The 25,791-nt window shown below is 37.0% G+C and overlaps 3 protein-coding genes across 4 annotated transcripts; 2 read left to right on the top strand and 1 right to left on the bottom strand.

Annotated features, from left to right (window-relative positions):
• Positions 1 to 1,478: 1,478 nt before the first annotated feature.
• On the top strand, positions 1,479 to 8,781 carry LOC136678102 (transmembrane emp24 domain-containing protein 2). Its single transcript, XM_066655945.1, has 4 exons — positions 1,479 to 1,735; positions 5,004 to 5,196; positions 6,302 to 6,409; positions 7,221 to 8,781. The coding sequence occupies exons 1-4, from the start codon at positions 1,556 to 1,558 to the stop codon at positions 7,343 to 7,345; spliced, it is 606 nt and encodes a 201-aa protein (XP_066512042.1). The 5' UTR covers positions 1,479 to 1,555; the 3' UTR covers positions 7,346 to 8,781.
• Positions 8,782 to 9,747: 966 nt separating this feature from the next.
• LOC136678100 (translation initiation factor eIF2B subunit alpha-like) lies at positions 9,748 to 17,043 on the bottom strand. Of its 2 annotated transcripts, none has more exons than XM_066655943.1 (9): positions 16,902 to 17,043; positions 15,296 to 15,397; positions 14,717 to 14,853; positions 14,400 to 14,516; positions 14,178 to 14,290; positions 13,921 to 13,989; positions 12,569 to 12,644; positions 12,078 to 12,203; positions 9,748 to 10,054 (listed from the first exon to the last, which is right to left on the bottom strand). In XM_066655943.1, exons 2-9 carry the CDS (start codon positions 15,369 to 15,371, stop codon positions 9,899 to 9,901), a joined length of 870 nt encoding a protein of 289 aa, XP_066512040.1. In that variant the 5' UTR covers positions 15,372 to 15,397; positions 16,902 to 17,043; the 3' UTR covers positions 9,748 to 9,898. The 2 variants fall into 2 exon arrangements, with proteins under 2 accessions (XP_066512040.1, XP_066512039.1); XM_066655942.1 differs by lacking the exon at positions 16,902 to 17,043 and adding an exon at positions 16,064 to 16,417.
• On the top strand, positions 17,040 to 25,720 carry LOC136678101 (general transcription factor IIH subunit 3-like). Its single transcript, XM_066655944.1, has 13 exons — positions 17,040 to 17,093; positions 17,767 to 17,846; positions 17,986 to 18,092; positions 18,596 to 18,738; positions 20,160 to 20,222; positions 20,331 to 20,360; positions 20,732 to 20,760; positions 20,850 to 20,924; positions 21,030 to 21,083; positions 22,972 to 23,040; positions 24,145 to 24,280; positions 25,063 to 25,099; positions 25,222 to 25,720. Exons 1-13 carry the CDS (start codon positions 17,084 to 17,086, stop codon positions 25,289 to 25,291), a joined length of 903 nt encoding a protein of 300 aa, XP_066512041.1. The 5' UTR covers positions 17,040 to 17,083; the 3' UTR covers positions 25,292 to 25,720.
• Positions 25,721 to 25,791: the final 71 nt, after the last annotated feature.

Below are 25,791 nucleotides of genomic sequence, written 5' to 3'. Positions count from 1 at the left end.
GAAAGAGAGGAAGAGAGTGGGGTGAACTCTATGTAAAGCTCTAATAGATTGGCATAGGATATTTTACATCTTATCCTGTGTATGATAACAAGGCTTAAATGCCACTTTATTACCCCACCCCCCTCATATTTAAATTATAATTTTCCTACCTACAAGGCATTCAAGCCTTTGTTAAAAGAAAATATGATTTATATATTTAAAGAAAAAATAATTCTCTAAAAGGCTTTTGAAATATAATAAATTATTTAATTATATAAGCTTTGACATTTTATACAATCTACACAATCACCTTTTCTGGAAAGATTGGGAACTATCAAAGGGAAAAACAAACAAACAAAGACCAACAACTGTGATTTATTCATTATGTTGAAAAAAAAAAAAAAAGTACAAAACAAGGTTTCCAGTATTTATTTTGTCAATATAAACAGATTTTAAAGGGGATGTTTGCAACAAACAGCAAAACATTTAGACAGGGTCATGTTTACTTCTGTGTTACATTTAATTACAGTTTTAAATCTTTGGGGAGATGCCAGTTGTGGTCACTGTTGTCTTATTGTTCTGTCCTTTTACATGACCTACATGGTAGCTGAGTTGCTGTGGTTCCCAATCGCTTCCATTTTGTTATAATAGCACTGACAGTTGACATGTGGAATGGTAGTGGGGAAATTTCATGACTGGACTCATTGCCTAAAAGTTTATATATATATATATATATATATATATATATATATATATATATATATATATATATATATATATATATATATATATATATAATAGTTCTATTATAGGATATATATAATAATTTTATTATAGGAAAACTTCTAAATACCTGTTTTTTAACTTTGAAATTCATTTCTGTAGATGATTTCAAAAAGGGAAACTGTATTTGTTCGATCAGAAAATTGCATTATAAAACTTTTTTGGGGGGTTTAGTTATTAAATAAAAGTAGATAATGGATGAATGGATTGATGAATTAATGAATAAACGAGCCAGAAATAACACCTACTGCCTGTGAAATTGCTTTCGAGTTTTTCCCCAAATTATTTGAGTGGCTAGTGGGTGTTTTTTCTTTCTTTCTTTTTAAATAGAACGACCCATGTAATACAATTGCAATCTTTATATATAGATAAGAGTCTTTTAGGTGAGACACAAAATTAGACACAGAGAATCTCGAATCTCATGGCCCTACTCCCTATGAAGTGCAATGTGTTGGTATTGAAGAGACGGTTTCTTCACACAAACAGCGCAATATGTGTCTAATAGAAAGCCGTTTCAATTCAAGTATGAGTTGAAGAACCCCCTGATTAATACCTACAGCACTTTTGGCGTGCGCAGTGATAATGTGCATGGCGCAGGGAGCAGTTTGTTTCCGTGTGCTTTTATTTTGCCTCGCTCTGCTGCTCTGACGTGGCGGCACTGGGGCGCTCTGCTCTGTCCACTGGCGGCGCTGCTTACTGACGGCGGCTCCTCCTCCGAGTCCAGTCAGGGTTTCTTCCGTGGAACGAACGCTGTGTTTTGTGCCATTTTTAGAGTAGGGAGTAAGGTTTTGTCATGTTCACCTTCGCAGAAGTCATTATCCTTCTGGCGGCGTTGTCCGCCTCCGTGTCTGGGTACTTTGTGAGTGTGGACGCTCACGCTGAGGAGTGTTTTTACGAGCGGGTCAACTCGGGCACTAAGATGGGCCTCATGTTCGAGGTAGCGGAGGGAGGCTTTTTAGACATCGACGTGGAGGTAAACTCCGTTTTATTTAGTTATTTGGATTTTGAGGTATGAGGTACATGCCCTAGTCTTCAATCGAGAATAATATACCTTATGTTGGGTCGAGAGCCGGCGCTTAGAACAGAAATAGCTAACGTCTGGAGTATGGGCTGTGTTCCAAATCGGTCCACACTTCCTATATGTGACTCTGCCTGAGTCATGGAACTGGTTTCTCCAAACACAAAGAGTACTCAGTTTTACCTGGAGAATTTGTACAGCTTGCGGATGAATATAAATCAGTTTCTATTCGAGGTACAGTGTCAATGTACAGTTTTGGAGTAGAAGCCCTTAAGTCACGGACTTCACAGGGAGCAGGATGCCATTTGAGATTGAACCTTCGGTAACGTCTCTTTTAGCCAAAGGAGCTCGCTGGTTTCTTTTCACATTTGCTACGGTAACATGCAAATCAACTTAAGACCGTATTTGTCTCACAATGTTGTGGCTAAATAACTAAATTACAATAATAAACGCGATATTATAACAGGTTTCAGGATAGCTAGTGAACCAATTTTGCTGGCTCCTTATCTGACTCTCTTATTATTCTGAAATATGAACATTTAAACACATGAATTGCAAATTTAAAACAACTGAATTTGACTTAACCCTGATATTTGTGGTGGTCAGATAAAGGTCTAAACCTAGTACTGAGTGAAATTCACCGTACAAACCTCGACGTTTGTAACAGCTGTTACTCTGTCTAGTAAATATAGATGGTTTATTTTCATTTCATTTAAAGAAAATGGGAAAGGTGACCTGTTTTAGATTAGATTGTCTTGTCCCTGGCTTGAAATGCATGGTGACATTTTACTGCAGGTCGTCGTTCATAGTATGTTGATTTGTCATAAAAGTCTTTAACAGTAAATCCCCCTCATTGTTTCTGCACTCATTGTCCATTTTTTTCAGCTCCTCTTCTTATATAGTTGCACTTTGTAGGTCTTCAACTGCTTACTGTAGTTCCTCTTACACTGCATACACATTGATAGCCACCTTTTACTCTGTTCTTTAGTTGTCAGGACCCCCACAGGACCACCAGAGAGCAGGTATGATTTGGGTAGTGGATCATGTTCAGCACTTCAGTAACACTGAGGCCGCGTTCACGTTACGAGACTCATTAATCCGTTTAGAATAGTTTCCATTGTAATGTAAGGGACCTGTATCTGTCTGTAATGTGAACAAAGCTGTCTCTGAAACGACACATATGTGCACGTTTATTCAGCTTGGTTCCAAATGGGTCCCAAAGTCCAGATTTCACTTTTGCCTGGTAAAAAAGGGCTGTTTCTACATGTCAATTCCAATCTTTTAAAATCAGATATCGATCACTTTAATATGTGGTCTCAGACTGGATACATATCCGTTTTATGGACATATGACATGAATGAACAGTCAGGGCATGCTATATTAATATATTTTGTTTTTCTTCTTCTTCTTTTCCCCTCTTTGCCTGTACGCATGCTCTTAGTACAGTAGTCATGAGCCAGCACTGGCAGAAACATGCTGGCTGCATCTTACATGGCTTCATGCTACCTACATAGTGCACTGTGTGGGTACACTGCAGCTTTGAAAAAATAATGTACTGAATGTTAGAAAAAGAGCATTGCAAGTGATAGCTGAATCTAAATGGATTTGTATTAGGTATATTGCACAGTACTTGGGTGAAGAAGCCATTATTGAAGAGCCTACATTATGCACTACACTGGGCTTCGATACCCATTTGAGGCAGAGCTGCCTAAATGTATACATTTTTGCATGCATGCTGCTTTGTGGACGGATTGTTCACATTACAGACAGATACAGGTCACTTACATTTATGAATGGGATCTGTCAAGAGAGACAAGTACAATCTAAGCAAGAAACCGGAATGGATAAATGAGGCTTGAAATGTGAATGTAGCTGTATTGTGTGTTGCGCTGGGTCAATTGGATCAGACACAGCAGTGTAGCTGGAGATCACTATCCTCTGTATTGTACACACCCACCTTTTGGCAGAACTTTGTAGATGCCAAATCAGTGACAGTCTTTTGGTGGTGGTGTGTGTGGGGGGGTGATCCTCTAGTCTTTCATCAATGGGCACAGTGTAAATATTTTTGGTTGGTGAACTATTCTCAGCCCAGCAGTGACACTGAGGGGTTTAAGATCTTGAGCATCCCTGCTGTGCCTAATGTGCTTGGACAAGTGCAACACACACTAACATACCACCCACACGTCATTGTCATTATAGCCCTGCGAATGTTTCACAACCCAATTCATACATGCTCATTGTTGGTTTTGTGGGGTTCCTGATTATTGAAGGGCAGGGTGAAAAATGGAGAGCATAATGAAGAACAACAGAGACAACAGTCTGTAATTGTAGAACTACAAAGTGCAGTTGTATGGTCAGTAGAGCTGATAGAATGGACAGTGATTATAGAAACAAGGAGGTAGTTTTAATGGCATAACTGAGTATGTAACCAAAAAGCCTGGACCAGGATGGACCCAGTAGTCCCTAACATTTTAAAAAGAATATTTTAAGATAATTAAGTAATGTGAAGTGTGGTATATGGTAACCATTGTTCACACATTTAGGAGTGATATAGTGAAGTAGACCTGGTGTTAATAAAACGTCTTTTATTTTTATTGGAGGGAGGCTACTAATGAACTATTTTGCATACTTGTTTGATAACTGAAATTCTTAAGTGCTTTGATGTGCTAGAGCTTTTAAATGTGGATTGTATCTGATGCTTTTTTTTTTTTTAAATATAATGAGCTGATTCGGATGAATGGCTCTCCATAAACCAATTAGTGTAAAATATGGGAAGATGCAGCGCACACAGATGATGAAGAAAGAACGTAGGCCGCCCAGTGCAGATTGCAATGTGAAAACAAAACATGCCAGACCAAATGTATATAATGTAACAAAGCACATAAATTGGTTCAGACTTTGATCCAGACTTTCATGTGTAAAAAACACCCTAAGTGTTATTTTGGCACCTGTCAAACTTTTTCGGTCTACCAGAGGGTGAAGCATGATTCGTCACTCCACTAAACAATGATCACAATTGAAACATTATCAGATCTTTAAATGATAAAATGTCCTTGCTTAGACAGATATTTCTGTATTAAAAACTGAAAGTCATATTTACAGATTTTGAAAGAAGCTTTGTTTACTGTCTTGCTGTTTATTTGCTTTTACATCCTCAGTCGGCTTCAGTTAAGTTCACGTGAGCTCCGTTAGCTTAATCTATGTTGCATCTGTTGCATGACAGATTACAGGTCCAGATGGAAAGCAGATCTATAAAGGAGACCGAGAGTCAAGCGGAAAGTATTCTGTGGCAGCTCACATGGACGGCACCTACAAGTTCTGCTTCAGCAATAAGATGTCCACCATGACCCCAAAAATTGTCATGTTTACCATTGATATTGGAGAGGCGCCTAAGGGTGATGGCATGGAGACAGAGGGTATGGTGTTATTTTCTAGCATGGTGTATTCTTTTATTACATTATCCCCAATAGTTTCATTATAAAATGTATTGCATAGTATTATAGTTCTGTGTTTATTTCATACTGTTGGTTAACTTTGAGTTTTTCAGCCTGACCTGCCACATCTTTGGCGTTTGTTTGACTGTATGTGGGACATTAAATGACTATTTGTTGAAAAAAAATATATATTCTAGAATCTTTTGTACAAGTGCTTTAGTGACAAGTTTCCTGGAGTATTTCTCTAAAAATCTTTTGCCCAAAACATTGAAGATGTAAAACGCATCCATTTTTAAAAACCCTAATGCATGACTTCTGCTTAAAGCCCTATTTGTTGTTAAATGTTGCATCCGGCTACATTTCTGTTGTCATTTATCCTTACTTCCATCCTCTCATTCTTTTCATTTCACCTTTTTCCCTCTCTTTCCTGCTTTCTTCCTCCCCCTCAGTTGGTGGGGGCACCTGGGATGGTAGGTTAATTAGGTTGCATGGAAAGCTTACACGGCTTTGTGACTATGCATTAGTCTTCCATTAGCTATTGCTCTGTTTAAACAAAATGTTAGAACCTTTTAAATGTTGACAGTAACGCACACATGCCACGGCTGTGCAGTGTGGGTCTGGATTTTTGTTCACGTGTGTATTTGCCTGACACTGCAGCTAACATGAATGGAGACTGTTTGCATTGAAAGTGGAATTTAGACGTGGTCCTTGTTCTTGCATATCACAGTATCCAGAGGCATGTCACACATTAAAAAAAGAAATATTTAATATGTACATATTTCACATTGGGAACTCTTATTAAATGTTAAGTAATGCTTGTTTTTTTCCCATTTGAATAATGCTTTCAAGTAGTTTGTAATTCTTCAGGCAATATATCAGTTGCCTGATATTTCTATTTTTTTTATTTGTCCACACAAAGTATGTTGTGGGACTGACACTTAATTTAAAATGTACTGCTTTGAAGGCAAAAGAAAATTGCAGATGTAACTCCATCCGTCTTAATCTTTTCTTTGCTGTACTCTTTCTGGGATGTGCACGCTCCTTTTACATTAAGCATGTGCTCATTAGGCCACTGTTCCATTTACAGCCCATCAAAACAAACTGGAGGAGATGATCAACGAGCTGGCAGTTGCCATGACAGCAGTCAAACATGAGCAGGAGTACATGGAGGTCCGCGAGAGGATACACAGAGCAAGTAAGACCCTCACAGATCCCTCATTAGAATAATGACACTAATCACCCACAGGAAGTGGGTGTCTATACTTATCTTGGTGTTCACATACTGATTTGTACTTGAAGTATGGTTAGGATTTAAAAAACAAAATGCTGTTTTGGACTGCTCATGTGATGTAGAACTGCAGATAATGTGAATAGCAGATATGAACTGCTATTCAATTTGGCAGCATCTACATAGGGGTGGGCAGTCTATCTTCTAGTTTTTGTGATAAATTTCTGTTTACCTTTCTGAATTTTGAGTATATTCTAGGATCGCTGCATACAAATATGGCTCTGTTTATACTGCTGCCCTCTTGTTGTTCCTACTGTAATTTAATGCAATGTTTAATTAAAAGAAATTTTAAATGCACGTGTCTATAACAATGTCAGCAAACCAAAATTTCATAAAACATATGTATTGTGAAAAATGTATTAAAGTAACTAGAAATATTCCTAACAAAATAATGACTTGTATTCCAACAGTTATCGTAGATCAAACTAGTAGTATCTTTTAATCCTTAGTGATTATGGAACTTTAATCTAAGTTAAGGGTTCTCAGTTAACCAGACAAGTTAAACCATTGAGTTGAGGATTGTCCAATAGCAATGTTCAGGTCTTTTCCTATTGAACAGGCTTAACTTGATGTTCAAGTTTTCTGGCTAAACTGAAAACTTTTTAATGCAAGTCCCCCAGGGTGGAACCACTGGCCCAAATGAATGGAATGTTTCAGCTGCTTGTTCAAGACTGAGTTTGGACTCTTGTTATAATAGGTTTTCTTTTTGTACCTGCAGTTAACGACAACACAAACAGTCGAGTAGTGCTGTGGTCATTCTTCGAGGCCCTGGTGCTGGTGGCCATGACCCTGGGACAGATTTACTACCTGAAGAGGTTTTTCGAAGTGCGGAGAGTTGTTTAAATTTGGTTTGTACTGTTTTGTATTCCAAAGTGTCTCATCATTCTTTGGACTTGTTTGGAGAATAAACAAGTAAAACTGTTGAAAACGGGAAGATGACCACCTTCTAGTCCATTATCTTTGAGACTAGAAATTGCCAGACTGCTGAAGTCTGTGAATGCACTCTTCACTTCCTATCATTGTCCTGTGTTTAATAAGTACTATTTTGTATTTGCTTAAAAGGTGCACTAATTTAGAACTTTCCTAGGAATTTACAGTTCATTCCCTGTACATGCTCGTGAAAGAAATACTTTACATAGGCATATTCTGACCAGGTTTGACCACTCTTTACCATACTGTTTGTATGTAGCATTTGTAAAATATACATCAATGAGTTCTGATCTGTTTTACGTGTGATAGTTTGAATCCTGATAAGTAATTGAAAGGCTGCTACAGAAACAAGACCTTTACTATTGAAGTTTTTTTTATTTTTTTATTTTATAAACTTTGAGCATCATGTTTCTCAAGGTCTTTTAATAAAATCAATGGAATGCTTTAATTAGTGCACCTTTTAAATTCTGTAAATATCCTTCCTAAAGAACACAGCAAATTTCTTTAGGATGGATTTTCCATTTCCCATGGTGTGACAACTTTGACAGTTGTTGAGGGATAATATTTTCTTTGAATCAGTTTGTTTCTATGCTGGTAACATGAATTTTTTGTATTTGCAAATACAAGCTACTTTCTTTGGTTTCCTGTTACAGTAACATTACAAATGCTTCCTTGTTAGCTGTTTGCAAATGAGGCTACGGAACCTGGCTCAACAGATCACCATGTTTTGATTTTTCATTGTAAATGGTGGTGGTATTGCGTGTTGGCATTTATATTATTTTTGTAGGTCTTCACCAAGCTTTCTGTGCCAATCAGGTGGCATATCAGGTTCACAAAATACTGTACTGTAGAAAAAAACTTTTTCACCACCAAGTCATTGGAGTGTACATAAAATGCCAAGCTTTGCTGCTCCCCTACTTCTTCCTGCTTTTCCTCATTTTAAGCCAGGTTTAATTAAATACAGCTAGTCACTGTAGGTGTTAGATGACACCTTTATATATATATAAAATTCTGTTAAAGAGTTTTGGGGGATTGTAAAAACAGAAATGAAAGTACAGCTACAATTTTTTGGTTTAAGATTATTCAAAACTTTGTCAGGTGTTCAGACTCAAGCTCGCTCTGGGGGAAAAAAACTGCTTTGGTCTGTAATTTGAGTCTCCCTTAATAAAAATAAATTGTTCCAGATTACAAAACAGTTTCGCAGAGCTCTGTATCAAGACCTTTTTAAATAAGAAAAAAAAATTGCTTTGGTCTGTTGAGTCTTCAGTAAAAAATAAAAACTTTCAGAATACAGAATGTATTTTCACAAGTTTTCATGAGTTTCACAAGGCTGTCTATTAGGGCATTTTCAATAAGATCAGTATCCAGTTTATCACAGTTCTTGTTTTGTGAAGAATCTTACTCTTACAAGTAATTATACTTGAATTGTGCTGTATTTCTGCAAATGAAGATTAAGGACTTGAGATTACATACATCTACGCAACAGTATAAATGTCTTGTCCATATGAGCATGAAGTGAGCATGCACTGAGTTTCTAAACATATTCTTGCTCTTAAAACAAAAAGTGAATTTTGTAAATATCTTGGCTTAATCAGGCTAAAGTGTAGAGAATTCCGGGGGTCTGTTTAATTAAGCGTATTCTGCAAAGCCAGGATTTCTCTTGTGTGTCTTGACTTTACAAAACTTAAATTTGTTGGTGGTTAGTATTGGTAAAACCAGATTTAGATACTTAATAGGATTAATCCTTGTGTTTTTACACATGAAAATGTGATGTTTAAAATGAATTGCCAATGTGAAATTGGAAGCGACTGGCTTGATTTTCAAATTATAAACTATATAAAGTAATATGTCAATTATTTAAAGCCCCCAGTAAGAGCTTCTTATGGAGTATTTTGTTAAACAGAAACTTCTTTAGTTTCAAAAAGTATTTGTGTATTTGTATTGTATTTGTAGTTTCAAAAAGTATCTCTTGGAAGCAACATCCTGACTGGACCAAAATCTTTCTATGCAGTAGGCAGCGCAAGTTACAGCAAAAAGTGTATTGGTACGGTTACTGTAATTAAAGCAATCAAACTTCAACAGTAGTTAGACAAACAATAACCTGGTATTTTCAAAGAATCTTTAAAATATATTTTGTCATATAAAACCACCAATATACTTCAGTTACTTTTTAAGGGAAGCAAAGTAAATGGCTACGTGATGCTGATATTTGTAATAAATTGACAAGTCATATTGATTTTTTTCTTTAAAACTTTTTTTTTCCCAGTAAAGCCAGTGGCATACAACTGTTGTAATTACTGTAACAACACATCTGAAGCATGCACACAAGCTCAATATGAATATTCAAACCTGAACATCCAGTGGAAATCAAGGCTGCAATGTCTGTTGGGTCAGTGTTAAACCCAAATTAATTTGCAAGATCAGGTGGATGTGACTGCAGGTCCCTGTGAGCAGCAGTTGAGAGCATTACAAATAGAGTTTGATTAGCTCATCACTGACAGCAGAGGGTGTAAGGACCCCCAAGTCAGTAAACAGCAGTGTGATGAGGGAGGGAGGGGTGTAGTCAATTATGGGGTGTTCCTTGTTGAGGTCCTCTGCGGTTTTCAGAGTATCTGCTTTATACTGAAGAAGAAACAGAAGAGTAGAAATTAATAAAATATTCTGAGGATCTGAAATCAGAGGTTCTGGTGATCAATAGCCCTGTAGTGTTATGGTCCAATGTACCTGTCATCTGTGTTAGCTTAGGGATGGAGCTATACTCTACAGGGTAACAGATCAGCAGGGGGTATGGGGGGGGGGGGGGGGGCTCTGTGCTTAAAAATTTAAATTTTTAAAACTTTGTGTAATCAATCCCAGTTCATGAAGGACTCCAGAATCTACTGATTTGCAGGATCCAGCTCGTTGAATCTAGGAATAGTGGACATTTTACACTACCCTCTGTGGTTTGCATTGGAAATGTAGGTTAAATTGTTCCAGATAGATGATCAAACAGTTTAAGCGTCAGGTGGAAGACAATCTTATGGGCAGTATGTGTGATAATATATGTTCTGAACACAGGAAGCAGATAGGCCTGCACTTGCCCTCCACATAGGTTGCTTCTTTAGATTGGATCTAGAGGTATCCAACAATTATCCCATCAAAGTGCCTCACGCAAATTCTGGAATATATTTGTTCTTGAGCTAAATCACAGTGCCCTCAGTGAATAACAGATTTCTACTAAATTCTTTTAAACTTTTGCAAGAAGATTTCCCAAAAAAAATACCTGTCTTAAAATACTTAATGCGTGTAATTCGCTGTGTATGACATTATTAACTAAAGTTGTACAACAGCATGTAACATTATCAGTAGCCATTGTGAAAAATGTGGAAACATTTTTATTCATCATTCCCTTTTGTTACTCATTGTAACTTACTCATTGTACAATATATAACCTCACTAAGGGGAAGCAGCCAGAGCTGATACAAAAGATTCAAGATAACCAGATATAGCTGGGTGCACATCTACACATAGTGTTGGCTCTGGAAACACTCCTCAATAGGGCATGGTCATTCATCTACTCAGGAGTCTCCAGCTGCCAGCCAGAAAGCTGGAGTTTGTCCCAGTAGACAAGAGAGCTGCCTCAATACGACCTTGTGCTGCTGACAGGGAAAACTGACAGATGGCAGGTAAAACTGGAAGGCCCAGTCAAATAATGAGGGTCTGATGAGAAAGACTAGCAGAGGACTGTCTGAAATGATTTCAACTCTGAAAGCTTCTCACACATTCCATAGGAGGTGGGACTTATGAACGGATTCCATTCAAGTATTCTATTGTGGAAGTTACATAAATTTCAGTCAGTGCCTATAATGGCAGCGACCCAAGAACTTGATGGTGAACACCAGTGGTGACGGAGGCAGAAGCAGGTGACTTTTTGAGCCTGTCTGGTGTGATGGATTTCTGTATTCAGCTTAGGGGTACCTGCGGGGAAGAGTGGTTGCAGCCTTGACAATGGCAGAAGCAAAATTCAAGGTGTAAGAGTTTGGAGAGGCCATGAAGAATGACTTTCAAGCAGCCTCAAAGATGTTCTGGAAAACACTGATAACTGAGAAAAGGAAGAGGAGGGACATCGTCCAGGTTGGGCTCAACAAAGGTGGTGAACCTCAGAAATGAATTGTGTAAGATGGTGGAAAGAACACTTTGAGGAGCTCCCAAATGTGAGAAACTTGCCTCCTAATCTGGAGGTATAACTGATGTTGACTGGGGTGGTGGGGGGAGGGGGGGTTGTATTTGGAAAACTTGGCAGTGGTAAGGCACCAGTGGTGGACGAGTTTCACCCAGAATGGTTGAAGACCCTGGATGCTGGTTTGACTGACATGCTACATTTAACACCTGGAAAACTATGTACATTTGTCATCTGGCTGAACATTTGCTTTTAAACAGGAACATTGGGCCCATGTTTTCAGGCTCAAAAAGTCAAGCTGAAGTATTCCAGAGTATATGAACTACTACACAAAAAAGACAACAAATTTAGGTATGATTCATAGCACAGGTATTAGACTGTATAGAGAAACAGTCCAATGTTTAACTAAATATTATTTACAGGACTAATTTAACCAAATTAAACAGTAGTGAGGTTCAAAATGGAAAACAGCTTGAAGGAGCTCACCTTAAATCTGTGAGGCACATCTTGCTGGTTTAGAGGGTAAAGGCGCACAAATTTGAAACTCTCTGCCACCACATAAAAAGGCTTGTTGTGTGCTTTGGCGCAAACTGCCATCTGGTAGGTGCCAATCTGTGAATGGGTGAAATGGCAAAAACTGAACATCACAATTTTCATTATACATGATATGCATAACGATAAAATTACTTTTTAGAAGGTTTGCTCCACCACCAGCAAACAACATTTTAAAAAGCTAAAAAAAAATGTAACTAGGCAATTTCTGCAGTTTTACTGTACTGAATGTTATTCTTTATTGGTTCTCTATAAATGTGTCTGCTTATTGGTTCTGGATGTAGCTGCTTAATGCCATAAATGTAATTTGGGACAACAAAGACAAAAAATTGCTTATAAATTGCAAATCCTCCTTTGTGAGATAAACCATATCAGAAATGTTTTATTGATCTCAACAAACAAGTGTGTACAAGCATGGGACTGACCTTATTAATTATGCCTCCACTTTCTACCACACCCTCAGCACCAACAATTACCAGGTCTGCCTTCTCCATGATGTATCTGTAAAACATGTACTCACTCATTTCAACAAGCAGACACAGTTTCATAAAAACCACAGATAGAAAGCATTGTTCTTATGGAGCATGAAAACCTATTTGACTGTTATTGGTACACCATTTTGGAGAAGGTTTAGCTTGCTCAATGAAAAAAAAACATCTACAATAAGCAAATATTACACCACTGCTTGTATTATAAAAAAAATGAAAAAATATAAATAGAATACCATCAAAAATGTATTTCAGTAATTGAATAAATTGAATTTAATTGTTGATGATATTAATTCAGGGTTTATTAATTAAATGTAATTAAGGTCCAAGTTCTGGAACATAATGTATAACCTGCGTTAATGATCAGTGCTATATTCTGCATACTGAAGTAGCCTTGTAGTTATAGCAACATTTTACATAGCTAACAACAGAATTTCAAATCAAATTACCCATTCAATTACATTTAAATATATTTCAACAATATTTATAAATATTATAAATAACAAATACTTCTCATTTCAAGTAAGATTTACAAATAAAACAATTATTTTGAAATAAATAAATAAACACATGTAAATAAAGTCCCTAATCACGTCATAAGTTGCAGCTGACTGCTTTACATAACCAGCAATCTGATTGGTTCTTATTGCTGGAGGGTGGGACTATATACTTTATTCACCTGATAGGCTTTTTTTACGCTGAAGGACGGGAATCCATGTTCACCGTTATGAGAATTTAACTGGTAATCGTTCCCTTATTTTTAAAGTTTCTGGTTTTAACTCACACAACAGTGTGGTCCTGAAAGTGTCCCAAAAGACCTTTTATCACATCCCTATTTTTAATGGTGCCAGGACAGCGGTGTCTGGAGACCTGTCCTGTGTGTCTCACACATTTGAGCAACTGTTCATCATAATGCACAGATCTGATTGGCTGAGTGTGATATGCAGAAACACATGCGATTAGTCTGCGAGTTTCCTGGAGTGCTAAAATTTAACCGTAAAAACTAGATTACTAAATTAGACCAGAATCATACCACATAAAAAAAATCAGTTTAAAATTAAACAGCTCTTAATAGTTTACCGGTTACAGGTCCAGGTCCAGATAGGACAGAGTCTGGGTCTGGACTCTGATCGCGGGCCACCTTTTCATGACCCCTGTTCTAATTTATTGAGATTCACCTGTGTATAATGTATTTATATTAAACATGTATTTATATTAAATATAAAATGGGCCACTACATGACACACATTGTACATCTTTAAATTCTAATTCAAAATTAGAAATCTTACCCAACTGCAGCATCAAGCACTACAGTAACTGGGATATTGAGTCTTCGCAGATTGTCTGCCATAAGTTTACTGAAAGCACAAGAAGAACACATTAATCCAGTTTTATAAATAAAGGTACCAGGTTATTTTTCAGTACCATTGAAATACAGTTTTACTTAAATAAAAACATTTAAATGGAGAGAATCTCTGTTCCAAAGCCGTTTTTTTGAAAAACCTACATTAATCTTTATAAAAGGTTTATTTAAAATTAATCTCACCCGGCAGAATCTGGTTGAGATTCAGTGACATAGACGGTAAATCTCTTCTTATCAGCTGCAGCACTTTCCAGAACTTTCAGTACAACCCTGGATGAAGAATGAGTGAGGATTTTCTACAGAAAGAAATAACACTGAATAATTATCATGGTTCTGTGAGTATAATTTCTTACAAGCTGAACACACAGAACCTTCATAAAAAGGAAAGTGTCATGTAACCCTTACAGCCCCATCTTTAATAAAGGTGTGGCACAGTTTGGCCACTTTGCCTCTGGACAAGGAAATTTTCTTCAGAAATAGTTCTCCTCTCTCTATCATCACATTCCTGCACTGTGAAAACACCTACAAAGAAACAAAAGGTAAAATGTTAAAAATGTGATTTGACAGTAGGAATCTGTAAAGCCCAGTAAAAGAAATATAAAGTCTTTCTACCCACTGTGCATATGTTGAGGCTTATCTGTAATCACATTCATACTGAAGAGAACTCAGGCACATCTAAACCTGTCACTCATAAAATAAGTGTGTTTAAGCATCAGACTAACTGGATTCTCCAATGAGGTGAGGCTTATGAATCGCAGGAAAAGCTCTCCTCCCGAGGAAACAGCTACAGAGGAATCTGCCTCCTGCAGTCTGCCGATGGCTTTGGTCAGATTCTCTCTTAGGCCCGCCATGGTCTCACCTGTAGAAGTCCACAAAAATCAAAACCTCCCTAAAAAATGTTTACTTTTCAGTTCGTGAGTAGACCACCACACATTCTTATTTCCATAATGCTGAAAATTGTAAGCGATGCTATTATTTTTGGATTGATATATTCTATGGAAAATTCACTGAAGGGCATATCAAAAATGAAAGGTGGTATACGCAGATTTAACAGACTTACTGGCAAATGTATACAACCAAAGATTGATGTCAAAGATTAATTTGTTTAGTTATAACTTTGTCTACAACTAATCATTTCACATCAACCCACTCTGAATGTCTTTGTCTATATCTGAGTTGTATAAAATACACTAGAATTCCATTTTAAAACTTTGCCTGCATCCACAAAACATTCATGAATTTTGAACTAACACGTGTCCATTTTACTTAATAATTCATGTCACCATATTAAACAAACTTACTCTGGTCCCTCTTCAGGAACTCTAGTAGCGAACGTATGGCTGCAACTGCAGAGGCCACATCAGGATCCTGGCTCATCTGCGTCCTAAAATACTCCACCAACTCTGTAATACAATGACACAAAAGCAACAACCAGGTAAACAACAATATTTATGTATTTCTGCATTGTTTCAACTAGCTGCCTTACACCAGTTGACAAATGTTGGACAACTTTTATTGAATTGAATATATACGTATAAATTAAACAAACCAGAAACTATTAAACAATAGTACTACTTAAAGAAACACTGGAGATGTTTGGGTTTTTTTGCTCCTGGGGCAAACTGTAATTCATTTTTACAGTACACTACTGAAATCATTGTGGAGGTGGAGGGAGGGGGCTGGTTTCTTACTGTCCTCCACATGTTACACAGTGCAATTTCTGCAGTGCTGAGCCCAGAGTTGTAATTAACTAAAATGAAGAAAAAAAAATGTCTTCCTGTAGGTTCTTTGGGATCCTGTTTTGTAATATTTTTTGGCCAGCATATGAGCATAGTTCTGTCTAAAAAAATGTTTATTTTTGCACATGATTCCACTCTGCATCTTTATGTTCACTTAATATGTATTACACACACAATCTCTGGATAGGGAGTTCTCTATTTCACTTTTTCATTCTTAGCTTTGATATATTTTAGTTACACTGACTGGATGAATTTGTGTTGAAATTCTAGTGTCACATTCATAACAAGGAGTTAATTAGTCATGCCACACAAAATAGAAAAGACGCCTACCTCCTTCATCCATGCTGCAAATCCCTACACTTTTCTCAATGTCAAACTGAATAGGAAGTTCAAAAATAGATATTATCGCGAAAAAAATTGTATTTCAAATAGTTCCTACAAACATTAGGTGGTTGTTCTAAAACGCATATTGTGGCACGTTGTTGCTGATGCAATTAACTTCAGCCACCACACCGAGGTTAAGCTGTATAACACTGCACACCAAACCGCCGCGTACTAAAGCACTGAGAGGACACTTTCAAGAAAAGTGAACGACGAGGACGGTAATATTATTAAAAAGACTTTTTGGTCGTATTGTTTAAATTCCTACGGTTTCTGGGAGAGGTCTAGCAGGAACACTAGAGATGTGAGTCGATTCCAAAATGAGTCGATTCATTGAGCCCATATGTTATAAAGAGTCGACTCCAAACCTTAGGATTTTGGATTCTACTATAAAACAAAGTAGTGTCATAAATGTGATGTTTTTCATGATATCCGTTATTGGCAGTGGGCTTTACACAAACAAAAACATCACTGCTATATTATTTTTAATATCACCTTTATCACAGAAACAAAATATATAGTTTTCTTTAGGAGTCAGCTGTCATATTTTTTCCCAAGACAAACATTATTCTGGCACAAAATGATTGTGTCTATGTATTCTGTCTGAAAAACGATTTAAGAAAAAGATTGACAGAGTAAAGACTGTAACAAACAAACTTTGTCACACATCTGCTCATCTGAAAATGCAGCCAGCGAGCATTCTTAATTCTTAATTCACTCCATATATACAGCCTTTGATATTATGTAACCAGACCCCATTATTCTGATAAGTTCGAAATGTAACTACCTGGGCAGAATATAATGTCTTCGTTTTTGGCATTATCGTGTTGCAGAATGGGTTCCTAGAATCGACTCTATTGATTAAAATTTCAGAAGCAGAAGAGGAGTCGACTCCCTAATGAAGCTCTAATGAATCCCGCCGTCGCTCAGTGATCACATCACACATGACAACAGCAGCTGGAGGAAGCAATGGCTTCAGGTGACTCTTCAGAAACAATAAGACTGTTATTTTAGACTGTTGTAGAGTACATCTAAATCTTTCGTGCTTGACTAATAATAAAATGCGTTTATTTAACTGTGGTTTCAGAATGAGAGTCCAGGCATGCTTTAGTTTCTTGTTTCAAATTTTCCGTTCCACCTTAAAAAAAGCCGCATTTACACAGATTAAAGAGGGACGGAAAATTACAATAAGTAGGTGGTTTATAGAAAGACAACTAAAGTTTTATTGGAGTACGCTTAATCTTTGATCCATACGGTAGTAATATCAGTAGCGTGGCTCGCATTTAGATCACCTGACACCAGTAGTCCCAGTGGTCATTGTTTTATGTGCAAGGAGGCTTTCACGGTTACAGAACTTATTTAGATTGAAGCCCTTATTAATGCAACACTAGGTAGTATTTATACCTTAAAATGACAGCTTAAAAATCATTGGGATGCTCGACTCATCTGTAATACGGAAAATAGAAAGTCTGTGTTGGATCAGCACTGCAGAAATGGCAACATGTAACGTTTGAGGGCATGCATGAAACTTCTCGCGAGAACTGCGTAACAGACTTGATTTCACAACAGTACTATAAAGTGAATTGTAAGTGAAACCAAACACATCTTACCTAGTCTTCCTTTGTCCAAGAACTCTCTTTTTTGATCTACAGAAGATGAAATTAGTCTTCTGGTCATTGTAGTGGACGTCAATCCGATTTGGTGGGGTCAGCAGGCACAAAAAGAACCTCAGGTAACTTGTGTGTGCATTTGTGCATGCTCCTATTTGTGAGTATTTATGTCACATTTTATCCACTCATTAAATTATATCCTTGCAAAAATAGTAAAACCCTTATCTTAATTAACTGTCGCTCTGCTTTCAATCCTTATAGTTCACTCTCTCAAAATGCCTGGATGCTGTGATGGTCATGGCAAATTCTCATTTGGTTATGACCAGGACCAACAAGTTGGCCATCATTGCCAGTCACTGTCAGGAGAGGTAATTTAACTGACTTGGGTACAAAACAAAAAAAAAAAACAACAACAACACATGAACAGATACCACTGTTACCTGTCAAAGCACCTTGTTTATTTTTATTTCCTGTAGATCTATTAATATACTGCCTACAAATCTTTTCTAGATACTGTTGTGAGGTTGCACAGCCTTTACAGAATGCAGGCCGACAATTCTAGTTCAAACTTGTGATTCATAAATATATATTTATATATATTTTCTATTAAAATATCTACATTTAGATGTGTGTACAACTGAACTCCTATGTCAGCAGTTACTTCACCCTAATGTAGCTGAATTGACTGATTTAGGTGGGGCATCTGAATACGTTTGGACTTGTAGTATATGAAATAACCCGTTTGTCAGCAGAGATTACATAGTTGAATTTTATTTATTTGTTATTATTTTTGTATCTGTGCAAATATAAAAACTGTTTGTCTTTCAGGCTTAGACTGATTGTACATTTTTTCTCTCTATTCCTACTTAAGTCACTTCCTGTACCCAAGCAAGCACTGGAAAGCAGGACTTGCAGGGGATGATGTGTCTTCTGGCAGTAGTGATGGCAAATATGAGCTTCTATCTGTAGCAAATGACCTCATTGCTGAGGAGATCCGGAACCTTATGGCAAGAAGTGGGTTACACCTCTAAACAACAAATAGAATATTATTCATATGTAGTTTGTGTGTCCCCTAAATATAATTGGCTACTCAACAGTATGCTAGAGCTAGTATCACTTCAGACACCAACTTAGAAAAGTTGTAGCACACTATTCAGACATAGGATATATCCTGCAAAGCTTGTTGATTCCAGCCTTATTGCTCTATCCATGGTGGTTAATAAGATATCGATATTATGACTGAATTAGTTTATATGTTTGTGAGTCTGTGTGACAAATTCACAAATGTCGTTTGTATCAGTTAAATCTAAATGTGTGGATCATTCACCCAGTCATTTCCTATGGCAATTCCTGTATGAAACATGAATGTCGAAACACTTAGAACAGGTCAAGCACACTCTTTATGTATAGGATCACACTCTTCGTTTAAAAACTGGAATTTCTCTACCATTTTTTGAAATTAAACTGAGGTTTCTAGGTTGAAGGATAAAGATTTTAGAAGAAAATGTTTTAGTGAATTTAGGGAATTCATATCTCCCCTGAGAATTAAAATGGTGATACCAACCACTCTAGCCTTTTTCCATGCTGAATAATGTAGGATATTTGAAGGCGTCATTAAATAAAATGGAGGTGTCCAGATATTTAATATGACAGGTTCCAGTATATCCAAGTCTGACCAAGTCAATTTAGTGGGTATAACTTGAAAACTGAACAAATTAGTGCAGTTGAAGGAAATGATTCCATAGAATTGAATGGGGAAAACAGAGTATAAGGAAAATGGAGGAATATTTCCAAAAGCAGTATACAAGCACGTGATTCCAGAGCAGGCTTTTCAGAGTTGGAATGGTGTCGATATCAAGTAAACTGTAGGAGGACTAGTGACTCAAAATAACAGGTGGAATTATAAAGATAAAAACAAAACTTAAGAAGAACAGTAGTGTATTGCATTGCACAACACACTAATAATAAAGAAGACGACAACGTAATAGGAGGCTGGAAGTCCTAGTGAGACCAATTGGTCTCACTGGGTGAGAGGGATTGCCCTTCCTCTCCCCTTATCACACAGATGTGATATGAGGTATCTGAGCTGTTGGCACTCTTTTCCTATGCATTTGCTGTCCATGTTACATTAGCAGCAGTGCAAAATAGGTGGTGTTTAACATCACATCTCAGAGGAAGCATGTGCTTGTCCTCACAGTCCTAGTGTTGAGAAACACTGTCTGAGACTGGAGTTAAGCTAATGGCTAATAATGTGGAATTCTGAAAGAAAATTAGGACTCTGACTTTTGCACAGTATTACACAGCATCTGATTATTGCTTTGTATGTATTCATTGTTGTCTAAAGCTACTAGATATCAGATTCTGCAACAACTGTCCACTCTGTAATTAAAGTGTATCTAAACATTAACAAAAACGCATATCTTCTCTTTTTAAAGCACAGGTGAGAGGTCACCAGACAGACACCTTATTGGCTGGATCCCTTGCCAAAGCTCTCTGTTGTATCCTAACAATTTAAAATGACCATATATTTTCTTTTAACTGAATGATACAGTTTATGTTCAGTGCTGAAACATCTTTTTCTGCGTTTCCTTAAATGCGTGACTCAGATATTCATAGAGTCTCTAAGGAGCTGGAAGGTAAAGCTTATGTTAATCAATAAACAGTAAAAAAATAAGCTGCCAAATCATTTTTTTCCAGTGTAATGAATATTGGTGATCAAATCTGAACTTTGGTACTCAGTCATTAGACAACCCACTTATTTTGAGTATCATGTTTGTGCTAATGTGTACAGGTTTAACTTTGTGACCAGAGAATTTGAATAACTGTTTCAGATTATAAGCAACAAGCTAATATAGAAATATTTTTTTAAATCAGTAACTGTTATTAATCATTATGGTCATTTCCATGTTTTGCCATGCTAATATGCTATAGTTATGCTTCTGGAGAGGCACTCCTTTCTTCATTAAATTCAGCACTACAGTGAAATTGTTACCTGTTTAACTTTCAGCTGGGCAAGACATGAAATCAAGGATATTGGTAAGTACCTAGTTTTAATATGGCTCTTCATTTGAATATAACTGTGTCATCCAGCATTCGTTTTTTAATTTGTGCTTTGTACTTTCCAGGTGGTAAAAGCAGCAGATGATTGTGCCCTGCAGTACATGAACTTCATGAATGTAATCTTTGCTGCACAGAAACAGGTGCTCATGAAAATAATTACAGTTTTATAAGATTATTGTGATATTTATTGATAATTAAGTAGTAGAGGATGTTGTCACCATGGCCACTTACTCTCCTCTCTTTAGAATATCCTAATTGATGCATGTGTGTTGGACTCTGACTCAGGTCTTCTGCAGCAGGTAAGTGTTTTTAAGTCATTATTATTTTAGACATATTTTTATTATAGGACGATTTGGCTCTGTCCACACCTGACATTATCAGGCATCCTGGGTGATCTAATCATAAAAGGACAGTGCCAAAAAAAAAAGACAAACTGTGACCTTTCATGGACCACATAACCTTTTTGGTGTCCGAATGCTAAAATATATTGATGCTTTTTTGACAGTAACAAAAGAAGCCTGATATTAGCAAAATGACAAATAACCACCGGAACATTTGTAATTCAACTTGTATTGACACAATCAAGAGCTCACATCATATCTTAGTATGACAGTTGACACAGTGTGAGATTTACATAGTATACTCAGGCAGGTTTCCCAGACGGGTTAAGCTTCGTCCTGGACTGTATCCCTCTTTTCAATTGAAATTCACAAATCAAAATGCTGTGTAGTTCAGGACTGGACATAATCTCTGTCTGGAATACAAGCCCTATATTATTCAAACATTTGTATACACTTCTAGTCTACGTTTCACTTTAAGATGCACTCATTGCTGGTCACACAGCTTGTATAATTATTGTGATGTTCTGGAGCAGTCTCATATGAGCCTAAGGTCACTGAATTCCATGCCCAATTCCAAGCATGGGCTGGATGGGTATAAAACCCACCTAAATATATGCTCTGGAGCTGAGATTTTTGGAGTGATGGAATTTCATCCCATACTTTTGGGATGGGTATGAGTGGTGTCTGATATATGTGTCTGTCTCTCATTCTCTCCTGAATGCAAACAAATCCTCATAGAAATGTTTCAGGATCTATTGTAATGCCTTGTCAGAAAAGCTGAAGCTGTTAATGTAGCAAAGTTGGAAAATAAATACCTATAAGTATCTTTGGGTTTAGAAGTGTGGGATGAGCAGCTGTCCCCAAACATTTGGCCATGGAATGTACTTCAAGGACTAATTACACAATAATACCTATTTTTCAAATTAAATGCTGGAATGTATTGCTCTCTAAAAGAAGAATATGTCAGCCCTGCTTATAAATTGAACACATTTTTCCAATATTTTACTGTAGTCAGTTTTGCCTCTGTTGGCCCCGCTTGTTCAGCTGATATTGGTGCAGATGACTTCATCATACCGAAACGCAAATCACAATCTGCAAATCAGTCAAAATTACAATAAATCATTTTGGATCACCATCTAAAACATGGGTCACCAATCTTATCCACCAAGGGCCAGTGTGGCTGCAGGTTTTCCTTCTCATTAAGCAGGTGCACACCTGATTCTACTTGTTTAATCAACTAGTCTAAATCTCTAAAGAGTTGTACAGGGTGTGCTCCTGTTGGGTTGGAGTGAAAAACTGCAGCCACACCAGCCCTGTGTGGATAAGATGGGTGACCCATACATCTAATATGACTTGAAAAGGCATTTTTGTTCTAGAACTGTTGTCCATCATCATAACCTGCACTGTTTAATGCTCCAGTGGCCATATGCAATGCTGTAGTGAGTCTCACAGCCTCACAGCAGTGTTTGAGTATGTAATGTAGATTTTACCATAAGAGTAAAGACGGTTACTGTAACAAAGTGGGAACAAACTCCCTGTTAATATCCTTCATTTCATGCTTAGTATGCAGATTATTGGAGATGCATCCAAACACATTGTTGTCAAGTGCTACGCATCTTGCTGTCAAATTGTAATCAGACCACTTAAAAAAGATGATAAGATGATGTTTGAAAATTGCATTCAGTTACATTCAAAGTGGGATTTGAAGGGTTTGACATTAAACATTAGACAGGATGTAATCTATGTCTTAAAACTTCATTAAATAAAAGAAATAAAGGGCACAGGGTATGAAATGTCATGTAAGTCATGTAAGACCATGTAAGCTTAGTTACGTCTGTTTTCACAGGCTTGTGACATAACAGGTGGTTTGTATCTGAGAATTCCCCAGAAGACAGCTCTAGCACAGTACTTATTGGTAAGATAACCAGTTAGATGCCTTCACACACTCTAACACTGGCTCTATGGATATTATTATCCTGTTACCATCTTGTTTATTTATTTAAAACTAATATAGGTAATGGGCAGCACAGTGGCACCGCAGGTAGTGTCACTGTCGCACAGCTCAAGGATTCGGGAGAGCTGTAAAATAACAGTTCCTATAATTTGTTTACATGGTGCTGTTGAAAAACATGTTCCATAATTCATAGTAGAATGCACCTAATGCTGCCATGCAAATATTGTGGTGGTGACACTGTTCTGGGCAAATATGGATGGTTACCAGAGAGGAAATTGCTGATTATTTAAAATAGAAACAAGTCAATAGGCTTTTCTGTATTCTTTTCATTGAGTATAAAACATTCAGCTTATTCATCCACAGCAGTTGACAGCATAATTTGTGAAAGTCTTCACTGCTGTATGCTGCTGCTGGAGGGTTTTTCTTTTTCTTTTAATTCCTAAAATGTAAACACAGCATTATATCTTACTATGCAAGAGGCTTGTGTTTGATGATATAAGTTTCATATTGCTGTGACAGCTTTTGTCGCACTGACCAGTTTTCTAACCATGCTGTTGCATCAGATAACCAAACCTGACTATCAGTTGCAGCAGTTGTCATTCTGTGTTTACTTTTTCTTTACATTGCAAACTGCAGTATAACCATAATAGAGCACACAAACTTGTGGCTTATTCCTGCCTTGCGCCCAGTGATTTTTGATCGGCTCCGGACACACCTCGACCCGGATATGCGGTTACAGACTATGAATAAATGAATCTGTGTTTTATTGCATATACTTCTACAACAGCAAGGTTGTAAATTGACACTAGGCTAATAATTTATTCATTCATTGTCTGTAATTGCTTGTCCAATTCAGGGTCCGGAGCCTACCTTGAAACACTGGGTGCAAGGCGGGGACACTACCTGCCGCGCCACCATGCCACCCACTTATCTAATCAAGACCCCTATATCTGTTTATTATAGTTCATAAACTATGTAAAATTTGCTTGACTTAATTTAATTCTGAACCTGCTATTAATACATATTTGTTGTGCTAATTGTTGTACTGGTGTGTGTTTTGGCTAGTGGGTGTTCCTGCCAGATGCGGACCAGCGTTCTCAGTTAGTTCTACCTCCACCGGTGCATGTGGACTACAGAGCAGCATGCTTTTGTCATCGCAACCTCATTGAGATTGGCTATGTCTGCTCAGTGTGCCTGTCCAGTATGTCCAACTCTTTCTTTATCATCTAAAGCAGTGGTTCTCAAACTGTACTGTGTGTTCTACTAGTGGTACGTGAATCAGCGAGTGGCAGTACGCCAGGTGACCTCGTAAAATTTCTACTTCATGTGTAAACTGCATAATGTTTAACGATGTTCATAATTAAGCTTAGTTTGTGTGAATGTAGTTTGTTTAAAAAATAAAATTAAAATACAGCATGGGCTATGAAGACACTGTATTCAGTACATCTGTAAGAGAGGGGCTGGTGCAACGTTTCCCCTGCTGCCTATTTCCGGGGAGGGTACATAGGTGGTACTTAGTGTAAAAATTTGAGAACCACTGATCTAAAGGGCTTAAGGTCCAGAAACCTTAATTGTTTTCATACTGATCCTTTTCGTCTCCTCCATGATCTGGAAACAGCTTTGAAGATGCCATGTTGCTGGTAGTCCAAAAACTGGGGGAGATGAGAGAAATGTCAGAAAACCTGTTGAAGCTTCTTAGACCAGAGGTCACATGAGGGCATGCTACCTAGGAAGTCCTCTACTGGTTTTAGAGTAACGTTTATGCATCAGTGTACGCATGCTCAGCATACAAATGTAAGTTGTTCTGGGATAGAAGAGGAGCAGTAGGTTTCTGGACACAGCCTAAATCAGCATGATTATTAACTGATATTACCCATTAGTTTGAAATCTTTTTGCTAACAGTAAGATCATGAAAAACCAACTATATATTATTCGTTATATTATCTTGTTGATGTTTTTTTTCTTTCTCCTGATATCCAACAGTATTCTGCAACTTTAGTCCTATCTGCACAACATGCGAGTGAGTGCTTTTAGTATAATTTTATTAATTACCTTTCACATATTTTACAAATAAGCCTATTCATTTTCAGGTTTTGTTGTGTGGTTTATTACAGATTTCATAATTTATGTTTTTATTTTTAGGACTGCCTTTAAGATTCCATTACCACAGATGATGAAACCGAAGAAGAGGAAACTTAAAACTGCAATATAATTCCAGTGACTTCATCTATTACCTCTGATACTAATTTATACAGGAATTATATGTTGATTTGAACATTTTTCTAGAGCTTTGGCCTCAAAGTGTACATTTGCTGTTCTTGTAGAAACAAAGGCAAGAATACGTTTTATCTGTTAACTAAAGGAGAAGTACTTGGAAGTCAGTGAACTCTTGCAAGTTTATATGTTTGTACTGTAAATAGTAAAATAAAGTTTGTACCTTTTTTGATTATGTATTTGATGTTTTCTTTTGCAGATTATAGCCAAAATCATGGGTTTTCAGGATATCTCATAAAACATTTGCCAGCTGTATGTAGATGTTTTTATTGGCATAAAATGTAGTGTCAAATCCTCTAATATTTGGTTTACAAATCATGAACGTGGGGAGAACGAAGACTAGAGATCCATCACCAGCACACAGAATGTCTGTAATAAACAAAGATGTGATTTGAAGTACATTGATCGATTAAACAATTAGAAAACAGAGTCTTAATT

This window comes from Hoplias malabaricus, chromosome Y (genome assembly GCF_029633855.1).
Source record: "Hoplias malabaricus isolate fHopMal1 chromosome Y, fHopMal1.hap1, whole genome shotgun sequence".
NCBI classification, from domain to species: domain Eukaryota; kingdom Metazoa; phylum Chordata; class Actinopteri; order Characiformes; family Erythrinidae; genus Hoplias; species Hoplias malabaricus.
The sequence above is the reverse complement of the archived record's forward strand: the minus strand, read 5'-3'. Positions and strand labels throughout refer to the sequence as shown.

Bases quoted from the DNA above. Each gene is read 5' to 3' on its own strand.
- LOC136678102 (XM_066655945.1), top strand. From the start codon at position 1,556: ATGTTCACCTTCGCAGAAGTCATTATCCTTCTGGCGGCGTTGTCCGCC. The intron at 1,736-5,003 runs GTAAACTCCGTT...GTTGCATGACAG, and splicing joins TTTTAGACATCGACGTGGAG to ATTACAGGTCCAGATGGAAA. The intron at 5,197-6,301 runs GTATGGTGTTAT...TTCCATTTACAG, and splicing joins TGATGGCATGGAGACAGAGG to CCCATCAAAACAAACTGGAG.
- LOC136678100 (XM_066655942.1), bottom strand. The intron at 14,854-15,295 runs GTAAGTTTGTTT...GGACTTCTACAG, and splicing joins GTTCCTGAAGAGGGACCAGA to GTGAGACCATGGCGGGCCTA. The intron at 12,204-12,568 runs GTCAGTCCCATG...ACCCATTCACAG, and splicing joins GTGGAGGCATAATTAATAAG to ATTGGCACCTACCAGATGGC.
- LOC136678101 (XM_066655944.1), top strand. The intron at 20,925-21,029 runs GTGCTCATGAAA...TCCTCTCTTTAG, and splicing joins TCTTTGCTGCACAGAAACAG to AATATCCTAATTGATGCATG. The intron at 21,084-22,971 runs GTAAGTGTTTTT...CTGTTTTCACAG, and splicing joins ACTCAGGTCTTCTGCAGCAG to GCTTGTGACATAACAGGTGG.